The sequence below is a fragment of the Hippocampus bargibanti genome, linkage group LG18 (genome assembly GCF_051943395.1).
Source record: "Hippocampus bargibanti isolate YZ-2025 linkage group LG18, ASM5194339v1, whole genome shotgun sequence".
NCBI lineage: Eukaryota > Metazoa > Chordata > Actinopteri > Syngnathiformes > Syngnathidae > Hippocampus > Hippocampus bargibanti.
The window spans coordinates 6768266-6784766 of NC_142751.1; the positions used below are offsets into that span (position 1 = coordinate 6768266).

Consider the following 16501-nt stretch of genomic DNA (forward strand, 5'->3'; position numbering starts at 1 on the left):
GAGGTGGGATTCGAAGCAGCACGGTCTTTCGACACGAAAGTCTAAAAAAAGACACATTTAAAATCAAACTCACACTGCTTGCACATCATCTGAAATTGTTTGGGGGAAACGGCTGATGCGATTGTTTGATGACAAGTTCTTCCTTTTTATTTAAAAAGTCCATTGTTATGAATGCTATTATTTAATTATTTTATTTTACAAAACATGATTACTATCGTGTTCTGTAGGACTTCCAGTTACACCTGAAAGAAACAAATACACAGGTGTCAGAGCAGGCCCCTCACGACCAGAGTCATTTGAATTGATGGACTTTCTTTGGGTACATCAGCTCACTTACTTGCCAGCACTTTAAATAAATTCACATCGGTGTCATTAAACACAACCAAGGTTCTGCTGTGACAAATATGTTGAAGGATAATCCAATTTTATATAACAATGTAGAAATATGCATGTTTTATCCCCCCTCACCCCCACTAAGAAACTGTCTTGGGCTGGCTCTGAAAGAAGACTTCCACTTCTACTGGTCTGCAACTACTCTGACAGCGCCGCGTACAACGGACAACGGAGAGTTGGCAACTAGCTGCTGTCACCAGACAAATAGTATTTTATTAAAAACAGCTTCATCATCATCGTCACATCTCACAGGCAAGTCCTCACCCCACTGAAACCTCACAGAATTTGATTGATGACTATTTACACTTTTATCCAGAAGGGGAAAAAACAATTACAATGGACATTTTCTGAGGCATGGGGAATCAAACAAATATACTGTTTTGATCTTGTCAGCCGTCATTGCCATAACATCCCTAACATCTCCAACATGATTTAAAAAAAAAACCTGCTGAATTTCTGATTTTACAATGACTTCAATTGCATTTTTTAAAACACACATTTTCAAAATAATCCCCAGGAAAAAAAATATTTCTAAGACAGAAATAACAACGCCTACATGTAAAAATATAACTTTTACATCCACAATTTCAAAATATGGGTTCGGTTTGCTGTTTTGTAGCACACAAATTACAAAGTCTGTGCGTTACCGTCATGATGGATAGCAGTATGTGTCGCTGTTGGACTTCCGGTGCCATTTTGTCCTGTGCACGGCGCCATATTAGTTAGAGGCAGAGGTTGTCATGGCAACATAAGAAGAAATAACAGAATCCGCTGATGATTTGTAACATTAGGGCAGTTCAGTCTTTGGAAAAAAAAAATATTCCTCCCAAGCAAGACACTTATTTGCACCAAAAAAAAAGAATCCAAAGTACAAACAATTGGGAAAATTTCACCCTCCTTATATATTGTATATATTTTTATTTTTTGTACATTTATATATAAATTGATCTATTCAAATAGATTATTTTCCAGTTTCTGTGCCTTCCCATTGATTGAGTGGATTTTAACTGTGCCAAAATGGATGCTTGCCAGAGAACACTCACGATTGTAAATTGTGTTGATATTTTTTTTTACATTTTTTTTTCTATTTTCTGTAAGAGACATGTAAACCAGAACATACAAATAAAAATGAACAAGAAAATGATTAGCCTTAAAAAAAATTAAAAGGAGGAAAAAAAGGGGAATTTACAACATACAACCACACGTAGAGGAGACTACATTGGCCCAAGGAAAAGCCCATCAAATATTGATAAAAAGCTGATCAGCTATATTACAAGAAGACACACGTTCACCATGAAAAAGGGGCCAAGTGCAGGATTATGGATGTCTTCCAAGGGGTTGGGAGAACCGAGGCGAGGGTTCGGTTTGCTAAAAGCGTCTGTCGGAACACGCTCTAGTTACACATAAGCATACAGTACATCAAATACAATTTATTTTTGTTTTTGAGTCCCAAAAATACTTTTATTTTTTCAACATTTTTGTTTTGTTTATTTTATTTTCTTAATTTCCAGGTCTGGTTTAAAAACCTGACTGCATAGATCCTAATGACCAACAAGTTTCTCTAAGCTTGCATCTTATGAAAGACCAGCTCCTCTTCTGGCAACTCCAATGATATGAACTCTAAAAAGGCACATTGGTAGAAGTGTCAGTGTTCAAATTGCATCTCTGGGACCACTATGGGGCCGAAGGATTGGGTGGGTTGTGGGTGGGGGTTTCTCTAGACCACATTGTTTGGGCTCATAAGGCATGGATCAGGCTGGTGGATGTGGGAAGTGTCAGAAAACAATATTCTGGTTCGCGCTGTCTGTTTTCAGAGGTTCAACATTCACCGCAAACTGATACTATGGGGCACGACCCATGACTGTAAAAATGCCGAAGTCAGTCTCTTTAACTCCCAGTCTGGCTCCCTCGCCACTCAGTTGAGCGGCGTGTTTGCAGAATGTGCCGAACACATCCTAAGTTACACATGCACCCCAACCGCCACACCCTTCTTTGATGCAAAGATCTACGGTGGGGCAGGATGTTTTTTTTCTTATATTTTTTTGGGGAGGGCCCGATGATCAGCTTTTCCATGATCACAAACCCTCTTGACCTAATTCAATATGTCTACTTTTTGTCTGTCTGATTCATCCTGTCTTGGTGCAATTTGCCAATTGGGCATAATTGCAGTACCTCCAGCCCCTTGATAGATTTGGTCATTCGCCTGTCCTGCGCTTTAGTACTCAAAATAGTAAGTGACTTCGCATCAGCTCTCCAAAATAATCAGGCTTTCCAATTTTGCACCCTGGTTACAATCTGTCCAGCAAGGTTGCGTTTATGCTGCCTCTCACTCAAAGTCAGCAGGGGTGAGCTCCAGCTCATCTACAACTATAAATAAAGAAAAAAAGGATGGATGCTTAGGAAACAGTGAAATGGTTATTTGCATGAAACATTGGTCAACATCCAGATGATACTTTTTGACGTGTGCGAGGAGGGGAATAGTTGTTCTGCTTTCTAATTATCATTGCGGTTAAAAAAAATAGATATATCTATTTAGAATCCTGAAAAATGCTTTTTTATTGTATTAATACTGAATCGGAGACCTGTCAACTGTCAGTAACTTGACAAGCATTTGTTTTATGTTGTTGTGTATCCGTCTGACTGTTTCACTGTTTTGCATCCAAGAGGATGTCAGGCACAGCTTCATCCACAGTGTGGCATTAGTTTGCCGTTCAGTCAGAGACACGCTGAGGCTGCACATTGTTGATTGGAAAGAAAAAAAAGAACAATCTCAAATACTTGATATGTTATGTTTTGCTCCGCATGATCCCCAAAGCACAAGTATTTTTTTTTGTTGGTTTGTTTTTCTTTCTCTATATTTGTACATATACAGCACTACACAGATCTGATATTGAGCCCAATGTTCTTGAAACCAGGAATGGCACGAGTTGTAAAAGTAGAGGAATTTCATCAATGACTGGTCATAGGTTTTCTTTCCCTTTCCAGTTACTTCATGACAACTCCCATCAAGAGCCGACTGTTACATGGGCCACTGGAGTTTGTGATGGCGCAGTTTGTTTTTCTTGAAAGAAGAAGGAGGCAAAATTGAAGAACACAGAGGAAATCCCGAGGCCCATCGGATTGGTCCGGTGAATCTTGATTGGTTTGGCCATGTTACGGTGGGTTTGATTGCTTGCTGGGGTGTCATCAAAATACTGTCAGAGGAAATGGTCACTCATCATCTTGATGAACTCTGGCACCTTGGACCTTGAGGCAGAAAGACACGTGCATACATCATCAACAACGGAGCCAACGCGAGAGTTTCAAAATAATCTATCAGAAAAAGGCTACATTTTAATAAATAAAAGACAATTTTCGAAAATGTTATTTTCTAACGAGCACACACACACACACACACACACATACACACACACATATATATATATATACAGTAAAGTCTCGTTATATCGATATTCAAGGGAGTCCGAAAAAATATCGATATAACCGGGACTATCGATATATCCGACCCTGTTTGCATGTAATTTTCTCCGTGCGTGCATAGAAATAGTATCGATATAACCGGGACTATCGACATATCCGATATCAATATAACGAGACTTTACTGTATATATATATATATATATATATATATATATATATATATATATATATATATATATATATGCTCGTTAGCTGTGTCTAGGTCTCTTCAATAACAACGTGGGAAGGCAATATGGGACAAATAACTAAATGAACAACTAACAAAATAAATAAATAAATACATAATCTGATGAGGTGCCAGATACTTTTCCATAGCACTATACATACATGACGTATACATATGCTCACCGCATGCATATCACCTGTAAAAACATACACAGGCAGACAGACAGGCAGGCAGACAGACAGGGAGATGAATGGACGGTCTGCAGAGGAGTTTCTGTCATAATTAACAGTAAATATTTTCATATAAATATTTGTTTGCAGCCAAATTCTAGCAATGTGGTAATTAAAGGTTAAAATATAAGACAATAAAAGAAAAAAAACATAATTATGTTGGTATTTGGCGCTGCATGACATATTCCATCAAATTCAGAGGCCCTGTGCATGTGGGTGTCTTGGATAATAATCAATTATTCAGTAAATGGGGAGTCTTTTTTATTCAGTTCAAATGTTTTATTTTGATTGATGTTAGATTCAATAGATTTTGTTGCACATTTTTGGTAAGTTTTTGTCCCCTCACATGACTCTCCAAGGTCAGGTCATTGGCAATCAATAAATTAGACCATGAAAGCAATTTATGATTACTGAGACCTAAAAATGTGACTGCCAAAGTCGACCGCCAAATTTATGAGTGCCTGGAATATTTTTTTGGTGTGTTGCATAGCCAAGTACCCAACCGCAAATACAAAGTTTCTCAATAACAATAAAAAGACCAAAACAATGATGACGACAGAAGGTAAAGTCACACATCAAAATCACACTTACTGCCAATCTGTTGTTACAATGTACCCAGACCAGACAGAAACTAAATTGTGTCCGGTTTATTTTGTCCAGCTGTTGTATCATCAGCTCTGTACACATTTTACTTGCCAGGAACTGACTGTTTGAATTTCATGCCATTTTCTGGATGAATAGGATTGCATCATAATTTCCAGCATCCAATCAAAATAACATATTGGTGAATAACAGCCACTCTCTCTCTCTCTCTCTCTCTCTCTCTCTCTCTCTCTCTCTCTCTCTCTCTCTCTCTCTCTCTCTCTCTCTCTCTCTCTCTCTCTCTCTTTTAACTTTTTTTATCATAGTAAGGTGTTCAATAGCCCAAAGGCAAATTCCTGATGAGTTTACTTTTTATTCAGTTTGCAAGTTGCACACCGAAATAAGTCTGGACATTTTAACAAGTCGCAATTTTGCCTTTGAGTTGAAGGTACAACAGCAGATTAGTGAATAAGTGAAATCTTCTGACCATCACTGGAGAAGAAGACGTTGCTGCATTTTACATTTGTCCCAAAGGGTTTGCGCCATCGCCCATGGCGGCATGGTGCGCGGCGGCGAGTGAGAGGGGAGTCCCGTCAGACGCCACGGTGACTTTCTCCTCCTCGCGACGTTTCAGGCAGGCTGCCTTTGGGTTCAAGTTTCTCTCTGGAAAATCGGAGAAGGAGAGAGAAACTGTCAAATGACTGTCATCAGGCGAAAACAATCACCTGCGCCAACAATGGCCAAGTCTATGTATGCTGACCTTGAAGCCGGGAAGAAAGAAATCTTGGCTCAACATTGTATTGCTGCCCTCTCCTGGCACAGTGTGCGTTACCAGCCTTAAACAGGTCATCCTATCAATCGTTTACGGTGCACTTTTATTTGTGCACTTTTTTCTTGATCCTTGAAAATAACATTTTTCCCCTAATAAAAGACAAAAACTTTCAAAAACTATCAATGCCACTTTCAATCTCGAATTTATTCTGGAATTGAAGACATGACGAGCATCATTCACACATTTGTTCAAATTAGTTTTTTCTTGCGTAGGTGTGCCAATAAAGCACTTGTCAGACATCTAGCATGTTTTCCCTCCCATGAGGGGACAACATTTGCCTTTTTACAGCGGCCCCTACTTGAGCCTCATGTCACTCCAGACCCATATAACCTATGAATTAACTCTTTTTTTCTGATGAAAGAAGAGAGTCTGAGGTTTCTTACGCCACAATGAATGTTTGTGTAGTCCTAAAACTTATTATTCTGTAGGTCCTGGAGTGAAAATAACAAAAACCCTGGCACTGGAGTGGAGACATTTTAGCACATCATCTGGAGTTAATAAAATGAAACAAAAATGTTGGTAGGTAGGAAAAGTATCCTGCCTGTGAAAGCATTGTGTAAATGTGTTTTTTTAAATGAGCTTTACACATAAGAGTATCAGATATGAGATAGAAGATAAGATGATCAGATATAAGATATAAGATATAAGGTGATCAGATATAAAATACAAGATTTAAGATTATAAGCTTCAGCTATTGTTAAAGCGCTATACAGGTAACCTCCGATATACGATCGGGTTTCGTTCCGACCAAACGGTCGGAAGTCAAAATGGTCGTAAGTCAAAATCCATTCAAAATGTTGAATAGAGACTCGTATTATATATCGTATCGTATTGTATTGTATTGCATTGTCAGAAATAGTTTAATTCTGTTCATCCTTTGTGACTAGCAGACTTACCTCTGACTTGTTGCTCTAGGCTGAGGATGACTGCCACGGCCTGGTGAAGTATTAGTAACTTGGTCTGCGGCTTATCACTCTTTAAGTGCAACTGGACCATCCGGCCGAGCTCCTTGAACGCCTCGTTGATGTCGCGTACTCGCAAGCGCTCTCGAGCATTGTTGGCCATTCTCCTTTCCCGCTCCCGCTCCATCTTCTGCTCCGGAGACAGGTCCTCATCGTCGTTGTTGCTATAGTGGCCAATGATGTTGACGAAAAGGAGAGGGGTGAGGGGGCAGGGGGTGAGGGACGTTTTATATGGTGGTATGGGAGAAAGATTTGAAGATTGAAGTACAGTTTCAAGGTCTTTTCTTATCACTCACTGGTCAACAGAAAAATGGATTAACATTATCAATATCATGACCGCCATCATCATGTATAAGTCTCTGGGGTTTGGGATCCGAATTGTTTGGAATTCACTTAACCTCCAGGTAGAAAAAAAACAACGAAAAAAACATGTTAAACAGTTTGTTTATTACTGGAGGAGTGAAGAAGTGCTACTGAGATGCATTCAGTGCGGGAAACAAACCGGGTGATTTTGATTGTGATTTGTTCAAACACTGTGATCATTGAAACAGAAATATACATGACTGTATATTCCGGTGTATAAGGCACACCGAAAAGGCTTCATTATCTTCAAAATATGACCCTGTGCCTTATACGCAGGTGCGCCTTATATGTGAAGTGATAAGAAGTCATGCGTAACCCCAGCCTCTACTGTAGTGCTTTATAATGTGATATACCTAAAATTTGGAAAGATTTTATATATCTATATATTTGCAAAACATTTTTCATTCATTGAAGGTGTCCCTTATAGTCTGGTGCACCTTATGTATCGAAACCGTTTGAAAATACACCAATCATTGGTGTATTTTATATCCCGGTGCACCTTATACATGAGAAAATTTGGTACACGTTATGTTTTCAAAGTTGAAGTTTCTTATATTTCGTTATGTCAGCTGAATCATTTACTAGACGCCAAATAAATCGATCAATTCATTGCACACTACTTCTACTGTATTAGTGTGAAGTCAGCAGTGGACATCCGGTTGTGATCAAACATTTTTTGGTGCTGGTTTCCAGTCTCCTGAATGCAATGTAGCAATTTTTTTGCAAAATTGATGGTGGGTTCTACTCTGCTGTGTGAGAAACAGTTAAAACCAGGCTCAAGACCATGGAGAAACAAAGAGGATCAAATGTGAGCTTCTTGACCACCAGAAACCTCTGTTTTGACTTAACAGCGCTGCTGCGGTTCTCGGCTAAAAGCACGGGATGAACTCAAACCAATTAGCAGCTCCCGTGTTTCCCAAAACAGAGCTACCTGGTGGTTTTAGAGCAAAAATGTCTCAGCCTTAGCATATGTATTGCTGCTTCTCATCACACTTGGTCACTTCATCAAAGTCGAAAGGTTGGGCCCCAAAATCACTCAAAATTCCAAGCCCTTCCTTTTTCAAATGCTCTCTGGCTTTTAGAATTGAAAATGATTTGGGGAACCAGCCTCATGAGAGCTTTGATAGAAGTGAACATCTAAGAGGTTGGCGGGGAGATCTTGACCTATCAATTCCTTTGGGATCCTTGCTGTCTATGTCTTCCTTCTTGGGGTCCAAAGGTTTGGAGTCCTGCAGGAGATTCTCGTCACCCTCATCCTCGGACTTGATCTCTGAGCTGATGGAAGAGGTGCTATGGCCATGAAGGCCTCCAGATAGAGCTGCAAAGAGCAAAAATAATTTAACGATTCAATGATCTAGCTAGCGAGCTAGCATACCTATCAACCTTACCGCGCTTTTATCAATCCCACCGCACGCAGCGCTAAAAAATATATATATATATGTATATGCGATTGAGGATTACTTTTGCTGGTTTGCCATGACGATGGCAGCGCTCGGAGGCAGCATTGTCGTAGGCAACCAACAGCTGAGACGAATGGGATTTAAGCCAAAATGGGTTTTGTAAGATCAGTTCCCAATTTTTTTTTCCATATAAAAGTTATAGTACGGCGTATATTATTTGAAATGATAAAAAAATAATAACATGGGAAAACATATACATTTACAGGTAAGTGCTAGATAAGGTGTCTGTGTAGCAAAAACAGAAATATTTGAGAAATTGATATTTTTAACAGTTTGTTTTTTCATAACCAAATTTCAATTTTAATATTCTGAGAAAGTAAATGTATAAAAAGTTGAAAAGAGAGTGAACAGTTGAAAAATAATATCCATCCATCAATTTTCCCGACCGCAAACTAGTTTTCGACGCATGAACCAAACCACACAGCCACGGTGGCTGGCTGACGAGTTTTCCACACCCCCTTAGAGGGCAGACGTGGTTTGCTATCTAGTGGATTACATTTGCTATTAAGGGACCGAAAAAGACCCCACCACAGGCTAGTTTTAAACCGAAGAGGACACAAAATAAAATTACAGTCGAGCAGAAGAAGGAGATCATCGAAAAACACGAATAGTAATAATAATACATTTAATTTACAAGCGCCTTTCTGAACACTCAAGGACACTTTACAACAAAGACAACACACAAAACAGTAAAATCATGCATAAAACAATAAATAATAAAACAGCAGGATAAATTAGACCATGAAAGCAAGTTTAAACAGGTGGGTTTTCAGGTGAGAATGAGTGTGCGTTTGTGTGGCTTAGCGTCTAAGTAACAGTATGCTAAATTGACCATTGCTACGTGTGGCTAAGGGTGTTTCTGTGTTGATTTGGATGAACGAAATGCAGCGGAACGTGTGAGTGAGGGTATTATTGCAGAGAAAGCATGGTAAATTCACTCGGATATCATGAAGAGGCAACTACATCAATGACCACCACAAAGGTAAATAAAACGTTATTATAAAGTACAGTTTATTTCATTAATTACAATATAATAGCACATTTATTATACATAAAATAAGATATATTTTGTGTAGTTTTCAGGCTTATTTAGTAGGAAATTATGTTTTATTGGGACCTGGGAACGGATCATTCTTATTTTTAATGGTTTCTAATAGGAAAAAAATGTTTGGCAGACAAACTTTTCGGCTTACACTTTCTGGGAACCAATTAAGTTCGTAAGCTGAGGTATCACTATACTATCTATTTTGTGTTTAAAAAGGTCTTTATTTTCTTTGGTGCTAAGCTTTAATCAGATCCAGTTTACTCATAGACTTGCCTGCAGAATCCCCACACACATTTTTGGGCAGCAATTTGTGGAGTGGTAAGTGCTCCAAACCAGCTTCCTCACCCTTTGATGCACAGCAGCCAATGCCTGCCATTATTATTATTGTGTAAGTGCATCAAACCAAATGGTTTCTAATGTAAATTACGTTGTCTTTTCTTTGCAGTTACTGTATCTCTGAGGGAAATGGGGCATGTACCAGACAACCAGACAAAGTTATGGCATCATCCCTTAGTAAACGAAAGATGGACAAAGAGAGAAGAACTCAATTTAAAATGATTATTGTTACATTCATCGAGAATTTTATGTTTTTTTTTGACGGGATGACTGAACACCCAAATATCTGACAGCAAATAAACTGTGCGCAAGCTGTAGTGCAAATGTGAATGGCGTTATCGCCTCCTGTCCGTCTCTCTCCTCAGTAGAACAGTGAAGTCTTTATTTGACGTCTGTATGGATCGGTAACTGGGAGGCTGCCAAATTCCCTGTCAACAGAACACTCTCAACTGTTCCCACACATACAGCACCAACTGTCGGCCATTTTGAATCTCCGTCTGCCTGACTGGAGGCATTTTATGTTCACTTTTGAGTGACAGCCTGTGTTTGGCTTCCATGTGTCCGTCAGTATAATTACTATTACTTTGTGGACAAACAGTTTCAATGAGTTTAATGTGAAGGTGACTTTTTCCCCCCATTTGAATGTCTGAATGAACCCAGACCCAGTGAGACCGAACACATTTGTGAATTTGGGGATACGTGTTGAATTCAATCCATGTTTTTCAGTACAGAAACTCTTACTAGGAGAAAATTTACCTAGCTGCTTTTTGATAAACAATTTCAGATTAACACGAGTTCCAAATGTTCACAATTGAGAACGAAACACAAAAAGATGTAAAAACCTTTATTAAGTCCAATTTTGGAAATTGTGACTGCATTTTTTAATGCACCAATTGTCCTGCCGATAGTTATCAAATGTTTTCTTTGAATACGAAATATCTGAGAGTTGCTGTATCAATCGATAAAATAATCACAATCACTTTTATATTTTTTATAGATCGAATATTTGACATTTGAATATATACACAGTACTCTTGGTCAGAGGAAATTAAGGTTATCCAAAGAGATTGCTTTGGGAGTGTGAATAGCTCAGTCAATTATCCATCCATCAGTTTCAGATACCATTTGTCCTCTTTAGAGTCACAAGTTAGCTGGAGGCTAACAGCTGGGCACCACTGACTGGTCACATTCCAATCAGAGTTTATTAGATTTCATAAAATAAACAAAATATAATAGAAATACTTATGGTTAATCCATAATGTGTGCATCAATGCCTGCCAACAGATTTAATAGTTCCCCCAAACCCTGCCCCCACACACACACGCGCACACACAGCCTTGAACACTTATATTACACTGTGCATGTGTGTGAGGGGTGTGTGTGTGTGTGTGTGCCTTGAACACTTATATTACACTGTGCGTGTATGCGTGTGTGTGTGTGTGTGTGTGTGTGTGTGTGTGTGTGTGTGTGTGTGTGTGTGTGTGTGTGTGTGTGTGTGTGTGTGTGTGCGTGTGCCTGTGCGTGTGTGTTTGTGTTTGTGTGTGTTAAAATGAGGAGCAGTGACTCTTTTTCTGTTTGAGTGTGTGTTTCCCTCTCTCTCACCTCATTACACATTTGGCGGTAGTTTCTGCTTGCTGAACTTTGCTGCCAGCAAACTCATTTGCAGCCTTTAAAAAGAGCTCAGGGCTAATTTGTTTCACATTTTGCTCATATACACTTCCCTCCTCCATATTCATAGCGTATATTTATTTAGTGTTTTAGTGCTCAGTAAATGTGGGGTTTGACAGCTGAGCTTTGGCTTTAGCGCGTGGGTCTACTTTTGCCTGGAACGACTTCATTGTAAAAAAGTAAGTTATTATGTTTTGTCATGAATTATGGACAATTTATTCATCTCTCCCACAAAAAAGTACAATTAATCCTGTATTTTTTTTCCAATTTCAAGTTGAAAAGAAACTCCCCATTTTGTTTTCTATTTCATGTCACTCACCCTGTATATAACCTTTGTGAATTATTTATGGGACATTGTTTTCAATATTAAAATGCAAAACAAAGATGTCACATTGTAGGTAAAGTCACAGAAAATGTTGGATGATAATTTGGATTGAGTCTGCTCTGATGATGAAGGGGCTTACCGCGGTAAGGATCCGTTTGGCTGAGGTCTGGCGAGGTGGCGGACTGTGCTGGCAGCTGCGGCACCTGACTCGCCGACATCGAGTGGCCACCGCGTAAAGGACCCATACTGCCATCTTCTCGGTGAGAACTCACCTTTGGGGGACAGCCAAAAGGAACAAAATGAACCAAATTTATATGTACACAATCCCCCCCGCCACCTCTGTTAAAATGTTTTGTCAAGGGCGGACCGGTAGTGGAGTGGTTAGCACACCGGCTTCACAGTCCCAGTCCGGCCTCCCTGTGTGGAGTTTGCATGTTCTCCCCGGACCCGCGTGGGTTTTCTCCGGGTCCTCCGGTTCCCTTCCACACTCCAAAAACATGCATGGCAGGGAGATTGACCACTCCAAATTGTCCCAAGGTGTGAGTGTGAGAGTGACTGTTGTATGTCTTTGTGTGCCCTGCGATTGGCTAGCAACCAATTCAGGGTGTCCCCCGCCTCGTGCCCGAAGACAGCTGAGATTGGCTCCAGCAACCCCCGCGACCCTAATGAGGAATAAGCGGTACAGAAAATGAGATGAGATTATATCTGTCAACCTTGGCTAATAGCTGCTCTTATAAATAATTATAATCCCGGGGAAAACAATCAAATCAAATACTGGGAAAACGTATAAATTGACAAGTATATACATGGCCGTGAGAGTTAACCTGCTTCCGGTCTTTTTACTCCAAAATGTTGTAATGTTGGCTTTGGCCTGCTGGGGGCATTATCTACCTTTTTAAAAGGCCAAACTTCGAAGGCGCCCAGTGGGTGACTGTCCCGTTGAATTTGCCTGTCAGGACGTGTCTGTTTTCAACGAGAGTGTGGGCTCTTTTTGTTGATTGGTGTTTGCCGGGCCATACGAGAGTGGGGCGCGTGTGCGTGCGTGCGTGCGTGCTTGCGTGCGTGCGTGTGTGTGTGTGTGTGTGTGTGTGTGTGTGTGTGTGGTGTGTGTGTGTGTGTGTGTGTGTGTGTGTGTGTGTGTGTGTGTGTGTGTGTGTGTGTGTGTGTGTGTGTGTGTGTGTGTGCGTGTGTGTGTGTGTGTGTGCTTGGATGCATCCTATCCATCTGTCGGACACGCACGCACATGACAACACAACAACTGACAATTATCTCAATGCCCATATGTTTGATTGTGGGATTTCTAATTCCCAGGGGACCAAGCAGCTTCCAGCGGGGACTCACTGTTTTTGGCACGAGATGGGATGATCTCTTTCAGTGTGCGTATCTGTGTGAATGTGTGCACGTTTGTCTTCCTTGTTGACATCCTTAAAAATTGTCTTGCACCCAAAAGTCTTTATTGCACTTTGAGCATGTCATACAAATGAAAATAATACAAATAAAAGTATTTGAAAATCTCTTTCTTTGATGAGCAACTCAGTGTTGTACAGATGTTGATGTACAGTTTTCATTCAGAAATACTCAGGGAAGCATTTCATGTTTTACATCATCGATGTGGTGTGGGTTTGCTTAAATTGGGTGCTAGTTTACGCTAATACTGCATGGCTGACTCGCTAAAATTCTCCCAAACATATCCATTTGCTGTGACTAATTCAGTGGCCAGCAGTTGAAGCCAAAGGGATTGTTACAGATGGTATCCCAAGGACGCAGTTGGCTCATTGGGCAAACCAACCACCAAGCGTAAAGAATAGAGGGATGAAGGAGAAACTCACACTATTTTGGGGACATTTTAGAATAATACGAACACAAAAATGGCTATTTTCATCATACTGGCAACAGCACAGTTGCAACAGCAGCTTTGCAAATGTGTACATTTTAACCAATTCACTGTCAGATGATATGCAAAAATGTGTTAACTTCTGTGCCCGGGTTTTTGTCATTTTCACTCAAATTGCAGTACCCACAGAATATTGAGTTTTCGGACTGCATAAAGATTCAATTTAGCGCACAAAAGCTTAGACTCTCTTCTTTATCAGAAAAAAAGGAGTTAAATTCCTAAGTTATATAAGTCTGGAGTTATCTGAGCTTGAAATGGGAGTGGCTGTATAAAATACACATATGTACATATTTACAGATTGATTTATATAGCAGTTTAACAACACCTGAATCTGTACCAAAGTGCTAACATGGACAAAAGGCAAATGCTGCCCCCTCATGGAAGGGAAAAGCATTGCCAGAGGTCTGGCCAGAACTTTATCATCACCCCCCACAAGAAAAAAAAAATAGGATTGGAATTCAATTCCCGGATAAATTCGGGAATGGCACTGACTGAGTTAAAAGCTGGCCGTCCAATCAGACTGAACGGCACAAATATTCATGTATTTGTCAAGCCGTTTTTGACATTCATCAAGATCTCCTCGCATATTTGTGGCACGCAGACTTTGAAAGTGTTTTAGCATTGGGAAGCATCGCTTGCATCGTTATGCCCAAATGTGAATACAAGTATGCATAAAAACAAACTCCATTGTCTGTTTCTGAATCACGGTGCCAAGCAACAAGGTCTTGCCAGCCACATGCCAATGTCCCTTGTCGTTGGAGAGGACTTTTTTTTGTCACACAGAATGGTGGCCACACATCGCACGACGGGGTGTTATTCGGTGCTCCCGCATATTGTCTCCCATCTGTCCATCAATACATCCGCACATTCCCTTAAAGGACAACCGACGCCCCCGGACAAGTTGTGTCCATAATTTGTAAAATCACTTCAAATGACATCTACTCAGCGTATTTTACAAAGATTCCACCGCATATAGCTATATTTTACATTTTAAGACTTACATTGAATATTCAGTATTCATATTTTTGAGTTGGTGACGATACGTACCGTGACGTCACGGTAGGAATCGTCACTGACCGAGAAGGCAGTTGTGGATCCCAAAAGGCAGGCAGGAGGGAGCAGGAGGTTGTGTTTGACAAATTGTATTAAAATAAAGTCAACAGGAACAAAATCTAAAACTTTAAAATCATTTGAACAGAAAAATACAAAGTATCAAAAGAAAAGCAAGAGTAAAAGTCCGCCAAGGTTAACCAAACACATGCACCGCATACAAAGCATACAACAGCATTGAACATACAATGACCCGACCATGAATGGTTGTGCCGGGTGTCCTTTTGAGTGTCACTGATCGAACGACCAACACCTGTGCAGGTGCAGGCGGAGCCGACAGCACCACCCATTGGTCGCCAACCAGATCATGACAAGTTTTGGGAGACCTTAATTCATTTTTATTGTTGTTTTTTCTTTTGACTAAAAAATATCAGCCTGTGTGCTTTGGGGATTTTAGATGCCATAAAATGTTTTTCTGATGTCAGTTAGGAAACAAAAAAATGGTTTTGGTTGTCCTTTGAGTTAGGTTTTACCACTCAACAATCTTTGTCTTTCATCATAAGCTGGATTCCCAAACGTCCAATGGCAGCAGCAACGAGAAAGAGAGGCTAGCGTACATTTTTAATGGAGGGGTTTTATATTTTAACGAGCCTTCCTTCTCTCTTCCTTAATTTGGTTCAATGAGGACGGCAAGACAAGGAGACAGAAGGCAGCGAGAAATATAAATAAATTAGACAAACTGCTGATCTGCTGCTCGAAAGGCGTGCGTCGTTGCCATGAATTGGAGTGACACCCTCACAACGCATCATTCATCAGGTTCAAGCAAGACCTCTGATTAAATAAATCGTAAATACGATTGCGCATTACAATAGATTGCACAGATCATTCAGATTTGTTTTTGGTCAGCAATCAATAGTAGGTTAGTTTGTCAGCTTTTATTATCATTGCACAAATGTTCATTAAATCCAAACCAAGAGGGATCATTCTCAAGTCTGATGAGTTCATATGTTAAGACTTTTAACAGTCACTCTCCGCTTTGAACTTTTATGTTTATGAGCCATGGGAAAAGTAATCAATTAGTCACTAAGAATTTGGTGGACTGCTTGGAACTGCTGGTTGATTTATCACATCTCGACAGCGTGACCGACGGCAAATGAAGTGCTGGAAACAGCTGAGATGCCGTTGATTCAGGCTTCACCCGTTTGCAGCCTAACAAGGTTAGTTTGCTCACTCGCATCATTCGTTTTCTTTATATTTTCTTTTTCTCTTAATGCCGATACATCCCTTCATCCATAAAAGCAATAGAGTTCAATGCCCGTCACATGTCTTCATTTTTTTTCTTCTGAAATAAAATCACATTTTAGTGACACAGGAAGTGTTAAGTACCATATTCTCCGATGTGTAAGACCAGAACAGGTCTCACAACTACGACTGCATTTCCCCCTGTAGAAGTGCGTAACCCCAGCCTCTACTGTAGCGCTTTATATTTGGAAAACTTTTTACGTACGGTATTTATATATTATATTTGGAAAATGTTTTTCATTCATTGAATATAGTCCAGTGCATCTTATATATGTAAAAAATTGAAAATACACCATTCATTGGGAGTTGCCCTTATAATCCGGTGTACCTTATACACCGGAAAATACGATATGTCAAGGTAGATTTCAAATGTAATTATCACTTTTAGAAGCAAGAAGAAAAAAACAAGAGAA

At 39.9% G+C, this 16501-nt stretch overlaps 1 protein-coding gene across 7 annotated transcripts in view; it reads right to left on the reverse strand.

Annotated features, from left to right (window-relative positions):
* Nucleotides 1-581: 581 nt before the first annotated feature.
* Nucleotides 582-16501, reverse strand: part of tcf4 (transcription factor 4) — a 153768-nt gene continuing 137848 nt past the window's right edge. For 5 of the 7 annotated variants that reach the window (XM_089019791.1, XM_089019792.1, XM_089019793.1 and 2 more), the window contains 5 exons: nucleotides 11982-12114; nucleotides 8173-8326; nucleotides 6580-6809; nucleotides 5373-5514; nucleotides 582-3639 (listed from right to left, as the gene is read on the reverse strand). In XM_089019791.1, the coding sequence (XP_088875917.1) occupies nucleotides 3591-3639; nucleotides 5373-5514; nucleotides 6580-6809; nucleotides 8173-8326; nucleotides 11982-12114 (708 nt within the window). In that variant the 3' untranslated portion in view covers nucleotides 582-3590. Of the gene's footprint in view, nucleotides 3640-5338; nucleotides 5515-6579; nucleotides 6810-8172; nucleotides 8327-11981; nucleotides 12115-16501 lie in introns of all 7 variants that reach the window. The other 2 variants (XM_089019797.1, XM_089019795.1) reach the window with 1 other exon arrangement.